Source organism: Cyprinodon tularosa, unplaced genomic scaffold, assembly GCF_016077235.1.
Source record: "Cyprinodon tularosa strain WSP-4 unplaced genomic scaffold, ASM1607723v1 ctg233, whole genome shotgun sequence".
Classification (NCBI taxonomy): Eukaryota; Metazoa; Chordata; class Actinopteri; order Cyprinodontiformes; family Cyprinodontidae; genus Cyprinodon; species Cyprinodon tularosa.
Genome location: NW_024038871.1, coordinates 1297294 through 1317193, shown reverse-complemented (window position 1 = coordinate 1317193; position 19900 = coordinate 1297294). Strand labels below are relative to the sequence as shown.

Here is a 19900-nt window from a genome sequence, read left to right as displayed (position 1 = left end):
CTGATGGAAGTGGCCAGGTGAATTATTTAAGGGGTGGAGGTTGAGGCTGTGGTTGGGTGGCCTGTGTGGGACATGTGGGCCCCATGGGGTGGGGTGGGGCCCGAAGCAGGAACTAGATGGGCTAGTGTGGCGGTGACACTGCTCCCCTCCCCCCATCCGGATTTTAAGCTCACCTATGGGGTCATCCGGTAATCCCGGGACAGGCCATTGGTGCCACCAGGTCCGCGGCCCTGGGATAATTGGATGTGAGTGTTATGTGTGAATGTGCATCCGCGTTTTTTCCCCATGATGATGCCAAGATTTCCTTTGTTAGTTCTCTGTTTTCTGGTTGAGCCTTGAACTGGGCAGAAGCCAGGTTTCCCATTCCCACTGATTTCAGTTGCACTTTTGATGAATTACTGGGAAAATTTAAGCAAATCTTTAACCTAGATTCAGATACAACCTCCACCTCTCGTGAACTATGGACCATTAGACAAGGGCAGAGAACTGTTGCAGATTTTGCATCGATTTCAGAATAAAAGCAGCCGCCTCAGGCTAGAACACAGCTGCGCGGAAAAGCACCTATTTCCACGACGTTAATGAGCAGATAAAGGATGAATTGGCCACCTTATATATAGCTGTGAAGGTGGATCCCATTGTCAAAGCAGAGCTGTATATACATCTGAAAAAATCTGTGTTTTCGACTCATCTGTCTTAAAATACATCAATAATGAAAACAAACGCTTTCACACATTTGTGGCAGATATAGAAAATAGAGTTGCAATCATCAGACATTTGTCTGAACTTACTCAGTTGAATCATGTCAGTATAAAAGATAACAGCTGATTATATGTCTTGTGGAATGAAAGTTTAAGACTTCCTGAAAAAACAGGATGTGGCTGGATGGACAAGAGTTATTGTGGAACGATAAAGAAAAGTGGCCTAAAAGGGTGAATCGTGTGGAATTGGATGTCAGCGACAAAGAGAAGGAGGCTGTAATTAACACCATTGGCCTTGACACTCTTGCACCTACTGACCATCTTATTGCAATTTTTTAGATTGGAGGAGTCTTAAAAGACAACTTGGCCTGGTATCTAAGTCTAAAAAGTGTCTTAAAGGAGAAATGTAGAAGGAGAAAACCGTTGGACCCTTTAATGGACAAGAACACAGTTTTTCATCGAATGAACACAAGAGGGCGCCAAAGGAGCTATCACTCAAAAGTTGTATCTTTGTTATTGGCAAGCCAGGTCTTTATCATGGCTCTGTTCGAATTTATGGGCTGCATCCTCCAAGGACGCAGTCTACCTAGACTGGATCCTTCGAAGTCTGTGAAAATAAGGAGACCGGAAGGGTTTTGGCTGTGAATTCAAACAGGTCTACCCTTCGGTGGGTTTTACCGCTGCATGCTCTGTTGCTTAGCAACCGTGACATTTGACACACAAAGCAGGAAAAGAATGAATACCGAAGATTTCTCAAATCTGTTTGTTTATTTATTTCTTTTTTGATGTAAAGTGAAAAAAGAATCCAGAGTGGAATAAATGTACCATCCACCGGGAGCATGAACGAATAAAATCAAATGTAATGATAGAAACCTTAGTCAGTTAAATAACCTGCTGCTGTCATTCTGCACATCTCTGATGTTGCTGCTATTTTCAAATATCCATTACTGTAAAAATGTCCATAGCTGGATATTATTTTATTCTGCAGGTGCACAGTTTTATATTGTTAAAACACTCCACAGTATTTTATTGTTTATATTTTAACTCTTCACTATTATGTTATTCTTATAAATTTCTCTATGGTCTACATTTGTGTGACCATTTTCAATAATCTTTCTGCTGCTGTAAATTTGCCCATTGTTGTACAATAAAGAGATTTTCTATTCTATTCTATAAAAGGGGTAGAAATATATACAAAATACAATTCTGTAAAGTGTTTTAACAATATAAAACTGGAGAATACATAACCAATATGCAGCTATGGACATTTTTACAGGATATTTGAAAATAGGAGCAACATCAGAGATGTGCAGAATGACAGCAGCAGGTTATTTAACTGACTAAGGTTTCTATCATTACATTTGATTTTATTTGTTCCTGCTCCCGGTGGTTGGAACCTTTATTCCACTCTGGATTCTTGTGAGTGTAGTCTTTGTTCACTTTAACTTTTTTTTAAAATAAATAAATAAACAAACAGTTTTGAAAACCTCGATATTCATTCTTTTCCTGCTTTGTGTGTCAATTGTCAGGTTGCTAAGCAACAGAGCATGCAGCGGTAAAGCCCACCAAAGAGTACACCTGTTCGAATTTACAGCCAAAACTCTTCCGGTCTCCTTATTTTCAAGGACTTCGAACGATCCAGTCTAGGTAGACCGCGTCCTTGGAGGATGCAGCCCAGGTTTTTGAACAGAGCCTCTGATTAAGAGCAGGGCTGCCCGCACTGACGCGGCTCAGGGATTACGTCACACGCAGTGTCGTGCGCAGTGCCCTAGTGCCTGTAAATTTAATGGTCCAATTAAGGTAATTTAAAAAAAATCAGGACATTTCCTCACTTTCTAAAAAAAACCCGGGACAGGACGTGAAATACGGATATGTCCCTGGAAATACGAACGTTTGGTCACCCTACTTTAATGCTAATTTATTGTGTATCGTACTCCTCCCTCTTTCAGCCCCACCTTTGGTCCTGTTATTAATAATTAAAGGCCAATAATGTTCAAAAGCATTTTGAAAAAGGAGGAGTTCCATAGTCCAAAGCCCTTTTAAATCCATTTTGCACAGATTGTCCTTAAATGAAGAAGTTTACCACTAACTTCTGTTTTAGTGACAGAAACCTGTACACAATGACCATTAATAAGTAACATGGCGGATAAAAGCCAAAGAAACTGACAAGCTTCATATTTTAAACTGCTGTGGAACTTGGACAAAGGTCTGATATTTAAAGAATATAACCCTGGGCTGTCCAGATAGTGGACACCTCTGGTCCTTGGAATAATTTTGTGTAATCCCTGGGATTGTATGAATAAAATGCATTATTGATCATCGCTGATAGTAAGTCTAGATATGTAATGTTCCTATATGTTTGGGGGTCAGAAAATGAAAGACATTTTGGGTTTTCCCTTCAAGGGTTAGCTCTGAATCGTCACTTAATAAGTTAACAACAGGGTTGATTATTAAACCAACAGATTATAAACTAGCTGCTTGTCTTCTTTTTACAACTGGGAGCAGCTATTTAGCTTCTGAAAAGCTGCAATGATAGTTCAAATGGAAAAGGAGGATGCAGTGGCCGAGGAAGAATGGAGAAGAGGATACTGTCTGAGCATAACTGACCATATTCGATTCAGTTGAGAAACAAGCTCAGCATCCTTCTCTCCTGTTTAGCAAAGAACCACCTCCTTTACACAAATATTTCCTCTCACACCTGAAATGTTTAATTATCTACCTCTAACAAACATGTGGGCCCCTCTAGCTCCATGTTTTTGTTCTGAACTAAATAGAAAGATGATTCTGCTTCCTTTGCTTCCGCCCTCTGCCTCTAAATGTCTCTAAAACTTGGATGAAAAGCCAGTTAGAGATTGAACAAGGATTCAGCTCCAGGTGCTATTTTAATTACACCAGAAACATTTTTGTTTGTTTCTCTCTTTATGGTTTATATTTTTAATGAGGTAGGAAGTACAGCCACAATGACCCAAGATATTCTAAATCAGATACACCTAAAATTTGGCTAAATTAAGCAATTTTTCTTTGTTACTAATAAACTAAAAATATTTTCTCTATCGAACAATAGGGAATGTTCCACCTAAATAATTTTGGTGCATGGTACAAAAAGTTTCGATTTTACTCTATTAGTCATTCCCATCCCAGATCTGTTATTGACTATTTCAATTGAAGTAATGTGGTAATATGGGGAATAATAACATGTAACTACAAAAAACTGCTGTTGCTGCAAAACAGCCGTGAGAAAGCTGTACCCTAAACTGTAAGCTGAAAACGGCAGAAACTGTTGAAATGATATGAAAGTGCAGAAAATATAAATGCTTAATTTGTTTGTTTAAAAATAGCAGAAGCAAGCTGAAGCTAACAGCAGAAACATGTCGGAAATGTTATGAAGTCTAAGCAAACAAAAAGGTAATGCTTGTGCAGAAAGACAGCAGAATTAAGCCAAAGTTGAAACTATAGACTGAAACGTATTAAATGAGCAGAATCAGAAAAGAAATTAGAAGAACTTTAATCTTATCTGGTTGGACAAATACAGGTTTAGTTTAAAGTCATAGGGAAATCATATTCAAATGTCTAATCAGTCTGGCTTAAACATGTATATAAATGTACTTTTTATCAGATGATATAGATATCATCTGATAAATTGTCCCAAAATTTAGAAAATTTCAATTTAAAAAAAAAACCTGTCTTAAAATCTGTGTTTTTGTTTTCGTTATCTTATGCAGGCCAGTTAAACGTCAGCCTGAACACCTAAATTCGGCCAATCATATATCAATGGTCATCTGTCAATCAATTTTTTTCGGTCATAGCATCTTGGTTCATATGTTGCGGCCAATATAAGCAATGGTTGAAATAACAAATAAGTATCATTTCCTTTCCCATTGAGTTCCGTCCCAGTGTTCACGGGGATGGACGTCTGTGTCTTCAGCAGGCGTAGAGCTAACAGAACTGGCAGCGTTGCGAGGCAAGGGCTCAAACATGTACGGCTGGAAGCCTTCTACGCCAAACCAAGCTTCTGCCGCCCTGGCGTCCTCTTCCACAACATCTTCGTCCCCGCTTTCCTCCTCTAAATAAAAAAATGTATGGCGGACGAGTCTCATGCACGACCTCCGACACTAAACTCTCCTCCTCTTGCATGTTTCCTCTGTCCATAGCGTTCCTTGACAGTGTTGTTTCCACATCACCAATTTAGTGCTACTTGGTCTAAATGTATTTTCCCATTGGGAACCTACTAGCACTAAGTTGCTAACTGGTTAGCAAGATGCTTCCAAGAAACCAACCACAATCAAACTTGCTTGCGAACCTTCCACCACAACAATCCCGCCCTCTTGATAAACGACCAATCACATTCACTTTAGTCACTCGTGTGAAGTCGTGCACCACTCGGGAGAATTCGGAAACGCAATGGTTAGAACAGCCGCTTCCCTACGCCTTTAAAGATAGAGACTGAAATGTTAAAAAATGTGGTATTGAATGAGCAGCTTTGTGCTACATAAGAAGCTTGATTAAAATGTTTAAAAGTTGAAGTAATGTAAAATATGAACAGAAAATTATTCCAGAAGTAAGCTAAACTTGAAGGAAAAACTTTGGTAAAGTGTTAGGAATGAGCATAAAGAAAACCTTAATAGCCTTCCTGAAAATAGAAGAATCAGAGAGAAGCATAGCTGATTATAAATTTGGAATAAAACAAACTCTTAAATTTAGAAATGCAACACCTTCCATAACAATTAGCTAATGTGCGTGTATAGTCTGAGAGGTCAGGAGAGAAAACCATAAGAATAATAGTATAATTGATACAATCCAGCTACATAGTAAAATTCCTATATGAGTGCAAGAAGGGTCTGAGGATGTTCCATACCAAATTTCATGTTTGTACATTAAATAGCTTGCCAAACAAATGCCTATAACTCTGGCATAAGTTGTATCCATGTTATTCTTGCACCGTTCATGACGGATTTGAGAATGAAGCTTTAGGGCTGTTTTTGATTAAAATGTTCTTGAAAAGACACAGCAATCTGTGAAAAAATAGGGAAATTGGCAACATTTGAAAAGTTAATAAAAGTTTGTGTGGAACTATGTTTAATAAATCAAAAACCATAATAGATACTGAAAAAAAAAATTAGACCCTAAGAATGAGCAGGCTTTGATGAACAAGTATGCCAACTTTCTTGTCGCTAGCAAAAACCATTTGGCCACTGTGATGATGTAGAAATGTGGTTTCTTTGGAAAGATTTCAGTCTGAGGCTTTTACTCAGAATCAATGTTTTCATGTGCCCAAACAAGTCAGCTAAACAGCTAAACCATATGTGATGGCTGCATGTACAACCACACAAATGGTCTGGTAATTCTTTCATTAAATCTTCTATTTTATTGTACTGGGTTTCCTTTTTTTTCTACTTTGACTTGACATATATTAACTATTTGGGTGCACACATTTAGTTGACTCATTTTGTCATTTCTTGCTGTTTGGTTTTCTGTACATTAATATATTTTTCCTTTGAGTTGCCAGTTCCTGGGAGGCTGTCATGAGTAAAGCCAGTAAAGGGAAGGAGACCCCAGCTGCAAAGTATCTCCTCATTGACATGCGGGCCTAATTGGACTCTTCCACTTGCATTTAGAAGGGGTGTAGAAAGGGTTTAGGGTTCTGTATTCGGTTTTGTTTTCTATAGTAACACTTGGAAAATTTAATATTTAAGTCATCTTCTTCATGGGTTGCTAATTTAGTATGATGTTGATTAGTTTTGTCTTTTGTTGTAGTTTTGTTTAGGAAAATGTATTTTATGTTTCCCTTTCGTTTAAAAATGGTCTGATCAACCAGTGTGTGTATATATATATATATATACGTTTCCCTTGTGTGTCAGGTAGGTCTTTTCCTGTGTCAGGTTTGGATTATGCTGGTTTTTGTCATTTGTTTTCCTTGATGGGCCCAGTGTTTGAACTTTTGAACTTTATTTTTTGCTAAATAAATTTGTTACCATTTTTTCATGAAGACTTCCCTGTGCTTCTCTGTTTTTTTGGCTCGGTCCCTCACACCATAAAAGATAAAACAAAACGAAAATTTGTGTCGGTTTGGATTTTCATCTGTGATTTTTGAAAAATCACCCATTGGATTTCTATTGAAGGAGTTTGGACTTCTTGGTGGTCTGGGCCAAACTGTTTGAAAACTGTAAATCCCACATCAATGAGGGGTTGGAAACGTTTAAAAATTTGAATGGCATTTCTACCTGAAAGTATACAGAAGTACTTAAAGGGCAAGGTAGCTAACATTTTAGTGGAATTTTGGCAGAATCCCATTCATTTCTATAGGGCCAAAAAAAATTTCATAAAAAGCTAAAAAATACATAAAGCTAAAAACTGCATAAAGAATATTTCAAAAATTACTATAGCTGAAATTATCAAAAGTCATAGCAGAATGATCCAGAACGTTTTGATACCAAAATTGTTGAAATCGTCTGAAGTATGTGGGAGTTCTTAGAGACGGAAAAAGAGAAAAAGCAAAACAATAAGTGTTTTGCTTTTTCTTAGAATCACTTCTTAGAATTTACCCACTTTTATCTGGAACTTGGCCACAGCCCATTGCAAAAGGTTAATTGTAACCTTCTAATCTGTCCTTCTGTAAGTACGATTCATAAAACTACAGCTAATGGCTGTTTCCCAACTATTAGGAAACTCACACAAGATAAGCTCTGTAGTCCATGCTTTCAGTCATTATTTGCTATCTTACATTAATCACCTGTGCTAAAGGGCAGTCCAACAACACATTTTTCCAAGTCTGTAAATGTAACTCTGGTAATCCAAAATACAATTTTATTTCAGATGCTACACATTTCCAAACATTAGTAAGAAAAAACATATTTTTTACAGTGGCATGGCTATTCTCTTCTTCAACTCAGTCAACGGGTTCTTGGTCTTTGCTACACTTGGCCTTAAGCTGATTTTGTTTCTGGTGAATGATTGTTGGCTTCTGAAACCAAACAATATCTATATTTAAGAAACCAAATATTTACCCTTAAACAGTTGGAAGTTGGGCTGCATGGAGTTTGCATGTTCTCCCTGTGCATGCTCCAATTCCCTCCAGCTTCTATCACCTGCAGTTAAAAAGCATGACTGTTAGGCTGGCTGGTGTCTCTAATCTTCCCTTAGGTGTCAGTTTGTGCACTCATGGTTGTTGGTTTCGTGTTTGTACAGCCTGTTGGTCTGTCCAGGGTGTACGCCACCTTTTTCCAAGACTGCTGGATATAGGTGCCAGCCCGCCACAACCCTAATAAATTACTTGGAATAGAAATTGGATAGTTTAAAAAACTATGATCACATTTTTAAAAGAATAAGACTATTATTAAAAAAATCTGCAGTTACATTATCCTGGTGGCGGTAAAAATTTCTGTCAAAGCTGACTACCCTACAAATCTTTTAATCTAACCACACAGGAGTCTCTCTAGGAAATTCATTATGTGGCAGAGTAAAGCCATTGTTTTGCTTCTGCAAACGATAAGCCCAGGATCACCCTGGATCTGAACGAACTACTAAAGAAAAAAAAACTAACGGAAGAGAAACAGCCCTTTTTATACCGTAGTCTGACCAAAGAGAAGGTTCCATTGATGTAGACCCCCCAAACACCAGACGTCATTTAGATTTTTAGGCTAAATCTGGTCGCTCCGTCATAGTCTTGTTTAAAATTAAGCTGTGTTTGGTCGGTCTGATTTTCTCTCACTATAGTTCAATAATGGACGTTGAAAAGACATTGCAAGCCAACTTTTCAACGTCTTTCAACAATCTAAAAATTACGGCTTTCACCTGTTACTTTTCAACCAAATGTAGACGTTTGGACATAAATTATATCATCTTTTGAATTTTTTTTTTAACTACTTTTTTCTGGGTGTGCCTTGTTCTGGTACTCAGCCAACTGTCCTCAATCACTGTGTCTCTGTACACCTGCTGCAACAGGACCATTGCTTTAGACAAGGCAGACAGCACAGAGAGGACCATGTTGATTTTTCCAGTGCCTTTAATATGTCACAGTACATCCGTGTTAACATTAGTATGATCGGGAGGATTTCCAAATTTTATTTTTATTATTTTATTTCAAGTTGTAGCTATTCACGTGAAACGTCACATGAGCTGTAAATGTTTCCCTAAAAGATTAAAATGGAGAAAAAAAAGGTTACAACCGGATTTTTTTGCTTCAGACCAATAAAGTGGGATTTATTGCTAGAGACCAACAAACACACCTTCAGCCTACATACCCCTTAACCTATGGGAAAATTATAGGTGTGTTTAACAAACTGTTTATGGTAAACCTCGTCATAATAGGTCAACGGTATATTTACAACCTTGGTGATGACGTTTAATTTCTTAAAAGTCCACTTCTGCCTCCTGCCATATCAGTGTTGTTTCAGGAGACCCATTCAGCAGTATCGCCATCTTTCAGATCTCCATTTGGTAAGATTTTTTCTGTTAACAACAGCTGGACTGGAAACCCATTGTAGATAATTTGTCCAGACTTCCACATTGTTTGATGTTAAGAGGAGAGATTTGCTTTACAGTCGCCTATAGATAGATGTGATAAAGATTTTCTTCATCCCCCAGAGAAAATTTTTCGTAATGGCTGTGACAAGACAACCAGGCAAATATGATGCTTCTGAATTCCAGACCGGCCTGTGTGACGTCTGCGATGATCTTGGAACCTGTTAGTAACTTTTTTTAAAAATGTGAATATCTCATAACATTTTCTGTTTCTTAATAGAGATTTTAGATAACCAAAAATACTTAGTGGAAGGAAAAAATACCCTTAGTTTCCACGTCATTTATGAAATAAATCTGTGTAGTGTGCCATTTATTTGTGTTAAGCCTCAGAAATCAGTATTTATGAATTTTTTGTTTTTACTCCTGTCACATTTCTTACTTTGATTTAGTTCTGGATTTTTATTGGGTCATGATGAAACTCTTAAAGTTTGAGCTAAAATGCCATTTCAGTTTCTAAATGTCCCATTAATTCACGTCTTCTCTTTGTTCCAAAGGCTGCTTTGGATTTTTCTGCCACTGCTGTCTTGGCTGCTCCATTGCCAGCGACATGGATGAGTGCTGCCTTTGCGGTACAGTCTGGACCATCCGCAGCGTCTACAGAACAAGATACAACATCAAAGTAAGTTCTCATAGCAAATTGTGACCCCTTTATAATTTATTGCTTTATATATATACATATTTATTGCTTTTTTTTTTTTTTTTTTTTTTTACATATATTCGTCACATTTTCAGAGCATGAAAGCAAACTTTACTGGCAATCAAAGACAACATGAGTAATCACACAATGCAGTTTTCATATAAAAGTTTTTTATTATTAGGGATGAAAAATCCTATTAAAGTCTGATGTCTTTATTCAATTTTATTGAATGCAATTTTAAAACAAAAAATAAATGATAACAATATTTTTACTTGATGCTCCCCACAGTGTGAGTATAAATAATTTCCTCTTCCAGGCCATAATTCCGCCTGAAACACCAGCTCGAGAGCAATAAGGAGATCCTTAGAAAGTTAATCAAATTTACAATAAAAGTTTTATTACTAATTTGATTCCAGCACTTGTTAGAAATAAAAAAGTTCTGATAAGAAAAGAACAAAGAGGCAGTTTTTACAAACCATCCAACAGTATACTAAAACAGCTTATTGTCGGAGCAGCTAAGGCTGGGATGGGTGTATTTTATGACATAGGTGTGATTCTCACGCTGCTCCGGCTTACCATATAAATCAGAGGGATGAATGGTAGAGATGGAGTACAGGATAAGGCACATGATATGGGAAATTATGGTTATCTTAGTGGCTTGATGCCACACAGTGACCGGTGTCACTTTAATAAAACTTTTAATGTATTGGTGCATTTAAAAATGCTATTTCCCTCCCAAACTGAAAGCAGTGTTTTTATATTAGAGTTTGTATTTTTATTTTTTTTTTCCTCTTTAGTGGGCTGCAAGTGATGTCTCAAAAAAAAAAAAACAGATTAAAAAAGGATAATTCTGTGAGTTTTGATGCAATATCTTTGTACCACAACACGGCCCCATTGGTACAAAGCTTCTTAAAGGAATTGAAGGGTTTTTAGATTTAGCTATGTCTGGCCTAAATATGATTTGTCATTGTTATATTTTTATACTTATATAATGTTTTCTTTAGTTTTATGAAGGCTAAACCATCTATTTCATTCTAGATCCATGTGCAATATTGATTATAAGTATAACTGTCTGTGCAATATAAATACGTGCAATACCACTGGGATCAATGCAATATTAGTAAGAGCAGTGCAATACAATTGATGGAGTTTTTTTTGTCCTTACAGTCATTTAGTTCCTGTGTGTCTGTACTATGGGGTACCTTAAAGAGTCTGTATCTGTCCATCTTTGGTGTGTGTTGTAAATACCTCATTTGTTGTGACATCAACCTGCCAGGAGGACTGCAGATGGAATTTAGCCTAATGCTTTAATCTGGCATATTAAATTGTCTAATGTTCAGTAATATGCACTGTCCTTTTTTTCTCAAAATAAATAAATAGATTCTGAAGATAAAAAAATGAAAATCTTAATTAGATATCCTTGGCTTCCAATAAAAAAACCAAAAACAAAACTATAATATGGTTCTTGAAAAACTTTTGTTATAGGCGCTGTTTTAAAAATTGGCTTTTTAAATTAAAAGGGCTGCATACCCCTGATTTATTTCATCCAAGGAAAGGAAGCTTTTCTGCGTAATTTATCTATTTACTTTATTCAAATATATTCATTTTTATATACCTATCCTATCTTTTGAGAGCTGATAAGCATAGTCATATCAAAGGCTTATCTGAGCTCTAGAAAAGGTGGGAATCTCCATAGCAACCGCTTGATTTGCTTAGTGTTTTCTTTTCTCACGATACTCCAACATTAAAATGACAGTTTTTAAGAATAGGAAAAAGTAGATATGTTTTGATATCTCAGAAAATAGCTGAAGTGACATCCATCTCTATTTCCTGATATATACATATATGTTTTTATATTGTAATCAATCATTTCATTATTATAAAAAATAATAATAATAATGGCAATGCATAGAAATATTTCAATGGATAAAACAAATTAAAACCCCAAAATTCTACAAAATACCAAGAACTTTTTTTTCCTTTTCAGCTGATGTTTGTAAAAATTTTTATGTAGTTTGTTTTTCTGCGCTTATCTGAATATTTTACAGCTCCAGATAATTTATCAGTACGTCAAAAAAAAAAAAAAAAAAATAATCAGTTTTTCTACCAGGAAGTGTAGGTCTAAACTGTGTAAAAGGTGCTTCATGTCTGTGCTGCAGCATCTCAGAGTAACTGTTTGTGCTTCTAGGGATCATTGCTCAAGGATTACTGCACGTACATGTGTTGCTCTGTCTGCGCCACCTGCCAGCTGAAGAGAGATATCGACCGGCGAAAGGAACAGGGCATTTTCTGAACAGGTGAGGGTCTCACAAACACGATTATTCAATATTTGCACAATTGGGAGACGTGAGCTGATGAGAAACGGTGTTAACTCTGTGTCTTCCAGGCACCTTCCTGACAACGGAGCAGTTGTAAAACCCCTGGAGAGATAAGGAGGAAGCTATCAGTCTGATTGGAGTAATGCTTAAATCAAATAAGTCTTTTTTGTTTGTTTCTTTGACCTTGAACTGTTCTGAACTTAGGGAAGCCACATTTATCTCTCGGAGTAAACCGGCTGACCTTCAATTTGTTGTTTCTGTGTACTGCTGTTTATTTTCTTGTAGAAGCAGGGAACAATACTGCAGTCATTAACTTTGGCCTCAAAGAACTAGACTGGATTGCCAAAGATTATGTTGTAAAAAGGCTAATTTTTCTTAACGGCCGCTTGTAAAAGATTTATCTTCTACAGAAAGGGCTTTAGAAAAGGTACCAACAATCAGCATCTTAAAATGATTTCAATAAATGTGTTTAAATTGGAACAGAACTGTTTTGTCTTTTATTTCTTGTAACATTTTATTGATCAATATGTGATGCCTTCAAGATGTGATTTATCCTGCAAACAAACAATCACACTGCTTGACCAACTAACAGAGCCGACCAACAGAGGCGTCACCAGGTGTTTGGGGGGGCGGCCCAAGTGATCCACAAGATAAAGATGAACATAGCAGTCAGTACCACTTTTCTGATACAGCTAACAAAAACAGTGGATGTCCTTTACACAAAAAGAACTGAGTTAATAGAGATATTTTGCTGTATAAATGTTTGGAACTGTTTAATCAACATAGTCTCACTGACAACTTGTCACATGTTGACGTTCGGCCAAAGTCCCCGTGCGTCAAATACAGTATTTGACACGCAGGGGACTCCCAACAAAGAAAAAAACTAATTGAAGTTTAGCCTACAAAGTTACTTTGGTAGCTTTATAAGTGTACATTAACATGTGTACTAGAATTTCTTTAGATTTAGTAGTTAGGGTAAGGGATAAGTTTGTACTATGTTTTTATTACTTTGGGAAACATTTTGGGAAGTTCCTGCTACAGCCTGTCATGAACACCATGCATCAGCTTTGCATCAGTATCTGTCACGCAGGGGACCTGACCAAGCATCAATTTGTGTGAAGTTGGGAGTAAAAATGATTTGTTTATACAGTACAAAACAAACACAGGAAGTCTCTTTGTTGATGTGTTCGTCTCACAGCATCTCCTTCAGCCAGACCTGTTTTCAAGTAGCTACAATAAATATAATAAAAGAAAATTCCATAGATTTTACTCACAGGACAATCATTTTTAATATAATCTATTTTATAGTTTCACATTTTACTTTTTGGATCAAAATGTGACTAATGCACTGAAACATATTGCTTAATTAGTCGAATTAAAGTAATATCAGACTATTTAATTAAGCTGTATAAAGATGGAAACATTATATGAACTTTTCTAAAAAGATATCTAAAAATATCTTTTAGATAATTAGCGTGCCACTTCCTGTCACCTTAGGTCGCTGCTTAGCTGCGCCCTGAGCTCTCCTATACTTCTGTATTGCAGAGGAGCTACTGCTCATGTACAACTTTTAACCAGAGTCAATGGGCAAACATTTTTGCGCCCTAGGCCCGGTAATATTTCACTGATCCGACGAAAAATTACATGACGCTTTACTCATCATTAAATAGGGTTTCCGCGGGTCATTAAAAAATCCATCCATCCATATTCTTACACGCTTATCCCAAGTGGGGTCGCGGGGGGTGCTGGTGCTTATCTCCAGGTCGCCAGTCCATCACAGGGCAACCAAGAGAGAAACAGGACAAACAACCATTCACGCAAACACACACACCTAAGGGGACTTTAGAGAAGCCAATTCAGGTTTTTGGACTGTGGGAGGAAGCCGGAGTACCCGGAGAGAACCCACGCATGCTCAGAGAGAACATGCAAACTCCATGTAGAAAGACCAGAGTCTAGGAATCGAAGCCAGACCTTTTTGCTGCAAGGCAGTAGTGCTACCCACTGTGCCAATGAGCAGCCCTTATTAAAAATCATTAAGTCATTAAATTAGTATTTTTTAAATAATTCTTTAATTGGCATTAAAATTTTAGCATCAAGACAATTATTGTTATTGCCACATTGCCAAATAGGACACTATAAAAAATTTGCTTTTATAATTTGATTTTCACTTTTTTTTATGTCTTAATCAAGGTCAGTGGGCTGGTGGGGCAGCGATCTGCCGCCTTCTAATGTCCAGCCGCCACTGCTTATGACACTTATAACCCTCATTAAATAAATACGCAAGATTTTTCCTGGAGGCCGTCTTGCTGTTTGATTAGCTGGACTTACGGTAACATATCAGTAACATATCAGTAACTGTCACTGCTGGTCCATGGTCAGCTTAATCTTGGAAAGTTAAAAGGGTCAGTACTTGTACAACCCCTCATCAAGTCAGAGGAACAGACTTCCCCCCCACATTCAGTCATTTAACCACTCATAAAGCTGCAAGGTTGAAACTTGGACACAAGTGAGATCGAAACTTGACAATTACCCAAAAAATACTTCAAGACTGATTGGATGGAGTCTGTATTTATTGCAATAACAACAAAGGCTGAATCGAATCTAATCTAATAAGATGCTCCTGGGATGGCTTTGCCCAAAGTCGAATCAAATATATGTTGTTTCAACGTTACTTAAAACTTCCATATGTGTGAATAACCAACTCATTTAGTACAAGTCTGTCATTACTGAAGGAAAGGTAAGCAAGCCAGCCAGAAGCTGAAGAGACAATGTTTTTTTATGCATCTTGCTAAGGAAGATTTAACAATAAATTTGACTTATAAATTAGAGAAAATCTGCAATAACATTGTTTTTTTTTTTTAAGTTATTTGTTAAAGAAATGTAAAAATGCACTAAACTCTCCAAATGAAGACGATGTACCTGCCTGTGATAAGTGGGTTTACATTTCTGACATGTCTGGAAAAAAAACTTTTTTATGCTTCAGAGTTGAATATATAAATTAGTCTGTTTGAATTTTCTAAAAGCAAAAGCTTATTATGACCAAGAAGTTGTTTAAGCCCACAAGAGCAAACTGTTTTAGGTGTTTTTTATTTTTAATAACACTATATATCCCTTTTTTACATCCCCGGGCATGCTGATGATGTCTGTTGTTCATGGTGTACTGCCAGCGTTGGGACAATGAACTGAAATGTGTCATTGTCTCACGACCAAGCATTGTACGTGAGTACAACATGAAGATGGGTGGAGTGGATTTGATGGACAGAATAATAAGTTACTATTGCATGAGCACCCGTACCAAGAAGTGGACATTACGTATGATAATGCACTACAGCTGGCTCCTGTACCGAAAAGATCATGCAGTATCTGCTGGACCAAAGACCAGACCCATCCAGTTCCTCCAGTTTCGTATGGAAGTGGCCAAAATCCTCTTGGCCCAGCATCACGGTGCAGATGCAGACCTTTCAGAACCCTCAGAGGACGAAGAAATAAGTCAAGGGGTCAGACGTCATGTAATGGAGTTGCCTCATGTTTCCGTCCACAGAAGAGCCCATCTCCCAGAGATGATTCGCCTGAAGAACGCTATGCACTACAGACAACAAGGTTGCCCTGGAAGAACCCGAGTGTGTTATGTGACCTGCAAAGTGTTCTTATGCATGCAAACTGATCACAACCGTTACTTAGCCTTTCACACATAGGTGATGGCAGAGATTTCTAAAGGTATGTAGTTGTACCTGCAATGATTGTTGCCTTTCACATATCCTTATTGTTACATTAGAAATGGATAGTTTCATGAGCGATACTGTAACTGTCAATGTCCAAAAGTGATTTTTTTTCCTTCATTTTGCTTCTTTATGTTAAAGCTACAGTGTGTAATAATTACAGGGATATAAAGTCAGAAATGTAATATATTATACATAACTATGTTATTTATCATCACCTATGAGCTCAGCCTTTTAACCATAATATTTGCGTTGCCTTAGAATTCGTTATTTATAATTACATAGGAGCGGTTCTCGCAGCCATGGAGGCAGACATCTACGCGCTACGGCAAGCACAGAGGCAACAAACTAGCGATTGCGAGATCGCCCATTACGCTCGAAAGTAACTACGACAAGTTGAGAGAGATGAACTGAGACGGTACTGAACAGTAGATGGCAGTATTATGCCTGAAAAGCGTTTAGTCTGCCTGAAACCAAAGAAGAAGAAGAAGCAGGTATACGGCGCTTCAGTAACAAGAAAGGTGAACAAGGCGGCAGGCATGAGTGACTTTGCAAACTGTTTGGCCAAACATCGGACGAATGGAGGATCATGCCTACTCTGTATCACAACGAAAAGCGGCGGACACCGAACCCCCGTCATCTAAGAAGCGGAAACACGACGAGAATAAACGCAAGCGTGACAAGAAACACGGATCAACATTGGCAGGGCATTTACACGATGGAAGTCACTGATGGAGGAAAAAGGTTTTCAAAGTGACGCTCAAGTCACCAGTTTTCTGTTGGACAGGTAATTAATCCTACACACACAATTGTCTTTTTATACACGTAATACCCCACCCCCACATCCCGTTTCAACCAAACTACTGTCAAGATGTCTGGTAGCATTACCCAGATAAGGCCACAGCTTCATAAAATTACCACAGCTGATAGTGGCGTGTGTGAGTGTGAGAGAGACAGATATATGAAGCTGCATATTAGCGAGCTACGGATATATACCTCGGTTACATCTCTCCGGCTCCTTTGGAGATCTTCAAGCCTTTCCTCCTCTGCTCTAGTCACCCCGCTGGCACCTCTCTCTCGCCTGGCCCTGGCTGCACGCCCACCCCGGCCTCTCTGCCCTCTTCCTCTCCCTCTTCCTCGCCTTGTAACCCCCGTGCCACAAACAAGACTTGGACTCTGTAAACGGGGAATATATATTCTTCCAGCGAACACAACCTCGCTGTTAAACTAATGACTACAATTACTTCGTCTGTTTATATCACCATGCAAAGCAGCTCACCAAAACGTCACAACGATGTAGAAAAAATAACGGGTATATTTATTATCTTAAGTCTACATGAAATCTATACCCTACACAGACTAATGAAATACTATCTGTAAAATTATCTATGTAAACAAACCTCATCACTTGAGAAGGTAGGTGATGCGGACGTCGTGGAAGACATTTTGTCCCGTAACGCTCGCCGTACTGTTGGGGGGGAGAAGCGGTGGGGGGGAGATGTTCATGTTGCTGCAGTCTGCAGTCTGACCGCTAGATGTCGCTGAAAATTACACACTGTAGCTTTAATTATAATTTTCACAGTAGTAGGTTGATACCATAGTAACAGTGGGAAATGCTTTACATTTTTTTTGTATACTTTGTTACAGGCAAACAACATCTGGTCCTGGCCCCTGGTCTTGGCCCCTATTATGATCCCTGTATGGAAGACATAAAAGAAATTCTAATGATGATTCGTATGCTTTCCGTGTCCTTTGGATCTGTTTCTTTTTTTTCTTTACAAATTGTGTTTTACTGTTTTCTTTTTTTTTTACAGCTGGATTCATCAGTGGGCTGCTCAGTGACACAGTGGGTAGCACTGCTGCCTTGCAGCAAGGAGGTTCTGGGTTCAATTCCCAGCCTGGGGTCTTTCTGCATGGAGTTTGCATGTTCTCTCTGAGCATGTGTGGGTTCTCTCTGGGTACTTGGGCTTCCTCCCACATTCCAAAAACATGACTGTTAGGTTGAGTGGCTTCTCTAAATTGTCTTTAGGTGTGTGTGTGAATGGTTGTTTGTCCTGTGATGGACTGGCGACCTGTCCAGGGTGTACCCTGCCTCTCACCCATTCGCTGTTGAAGATGGGCACCCTTGGGACAAGCGTGTAAGAAAATGGATGGATTTATCAGTTTTCCCTGAAGTTCTGATTTGATTAAAAATGGTCATTTTTACTTAAAATATGTAAAATTCCTCAATGTTGAGGAGCAGCTAAGAGTGCATCCTATGGCTTTTGAGCAGTGGTTAAGGGTGCAGCCAATGGCTGTCATTTCTGCTCTGTGGACTCCTCTACAACATTTTTACAGATGATTGTAAAAAGAAATATTCTTCACAAGATGAAAAAAATACGATGAGCAACCCTGAGCATCCTCTTCATGGGATTGTGGGGATCTTTCCACCCCAAAGCTATCTTCATTTACGACTAAAACTGGGGTTGCATTTCTTTTCCTTTTGTGATTCCAAAGTGTTTGAACTATAAATAGATATTTAGTTTTTAACTATTTTCTATTTAGATGCCAAAGAGCCAAATAATAATGTTTACCAGGGGTGTGGTGTACCGTGACAATGCCGTGACTTCCAGTCATGCCATTCTTGCTTAGTCTTAATCTGATTATCCCGATATAAACTTTATGAACGTACTTACCGAACTGAACCTGAACTTTTTTTATGATTCTATTATAATCTAACTGTAGGGGGAAACTTTCTGGAACGTTAACTACTAGGCAGATCAGTAACAGACTATAATGTTTGCTTCTGGGTTTTAACATTTTCACAGCTTACAAAATGACTTTACAATCTGCACTTTACCAGAGAACGTGTGACATTTATGTGGTTTTTATTTCTTAGGTATCTTGCTACTTGGAATTCCAGTATGGCCAGCTAGTGAGAGTTTTCTGGGGTGGAGTCTCCACTGTCAGCATTGTCCCTCAGGTAATTTGTTTCCATCTGCCACAGCCTGGTGAAAAAGTTTATACCGATGTTACACCCTATTTGACCCCTCGTACATTGCGACTTAGCGCTGAAGTGGATTCTTCTCACCAGTCTTTTATTCACCAGAGGGAGGGAGAGTATCCTAATAATTATGCTTAAATAAGAAGTTGCTTGCTTGCTGGAAGTGTTACAGTTTTAAAAAATTCTTGCCGTGGGAAAAAAAAAATTAAATCATGAAATTTTTGTATTTTCTTTATGAAATAAAAACTAAACATTTTGCAGAGGTCAATGTAATTAATTACATGTTGTATAAATTCTGTAAATATTTTCAGATTAAATAAAGGACACGTTTAAATAATTCTATAATTTATTTATGGTACCTTGGCACTCGTCGAACTTCATATGAAAATCTTATCTTTTTTCTTTAATTTTTAACCAATTTAATGTTAGCAGATTATAAATTTTGCTTTTCCTACTGTGCAAGCTGCACTGGATCATCTGTTGTGTCCTCATGTGTCACTGGACTTTAAAAGGAGTACAAATGTAAGAAATACAATCGTTGACGTTTCTTGAGCCATCATTTACACTTGTGCAGAGTTGTGCAGCTGATGGCTCAGGAAGCTTTCCTCATGATTCAGGACTTCTCTAGATCCCAGAGCTCACACAAACACAATGAGCCACAATACACTCACCGGCCGCTTTATTAGGTACACCTGTCCAACCGCTCGTTAACACTTAATTTCTAAGCAGCCAATCACATGGCGGCAACTCAGTGCATTTAGGCATGTAGACATGGTCAAGACAATCTCCTGCAGTTCAAAGCGAGCATCAGTATGGGGAAGAAAGGTGATTTGAGTGACTTTGAACGTGGCATGATTGTTGGTGCCAGAAGGGCTGGTCTGAGTATTTCAGAAACTGCTGATCTACTGGGATTTTTACGCACAACCATCTCTAGGGTTTACAGAGAATGGTCCGAAAAAGAAAAAACATCCAGTGAGCGGCAGTTCTGTGGGCGGAAATGCCTTGTTGATACCAGAGGTCAGAGG

At 38.1% G+C, this 19900-nt stretch overlaps 1 protein-coding gene across 1 annotated transcript; it reads left to right on the top strand.

Moving 5' to 3' along the window:
- The first annotated feature begins 8990 nt into the window (after positions 1–8990).
- On the top strand, positions 8991–12653 carry plac8.2 (placenta associated 8, tandem duplicate 2). The gene is made up of 5 exons (XM_038287008.1): positions 8991–9134; positions 9282–9381; positions 9713–9837; positions 12044–12152; positions 12242–12653. Exons 1-4 carry the CDS (start codon positions 9033–9035, stop codon positions 12146–12148), a joined length of 432 nt encoding a protein of 143 aa, XP_038142936.1. The 5' UTR covers positions 8991–9032; the 3' UTR covers positions 12149–12152; positions 12242–12653.
- Positions 12654–19900: the final 7247 nt, after the last annotated feature.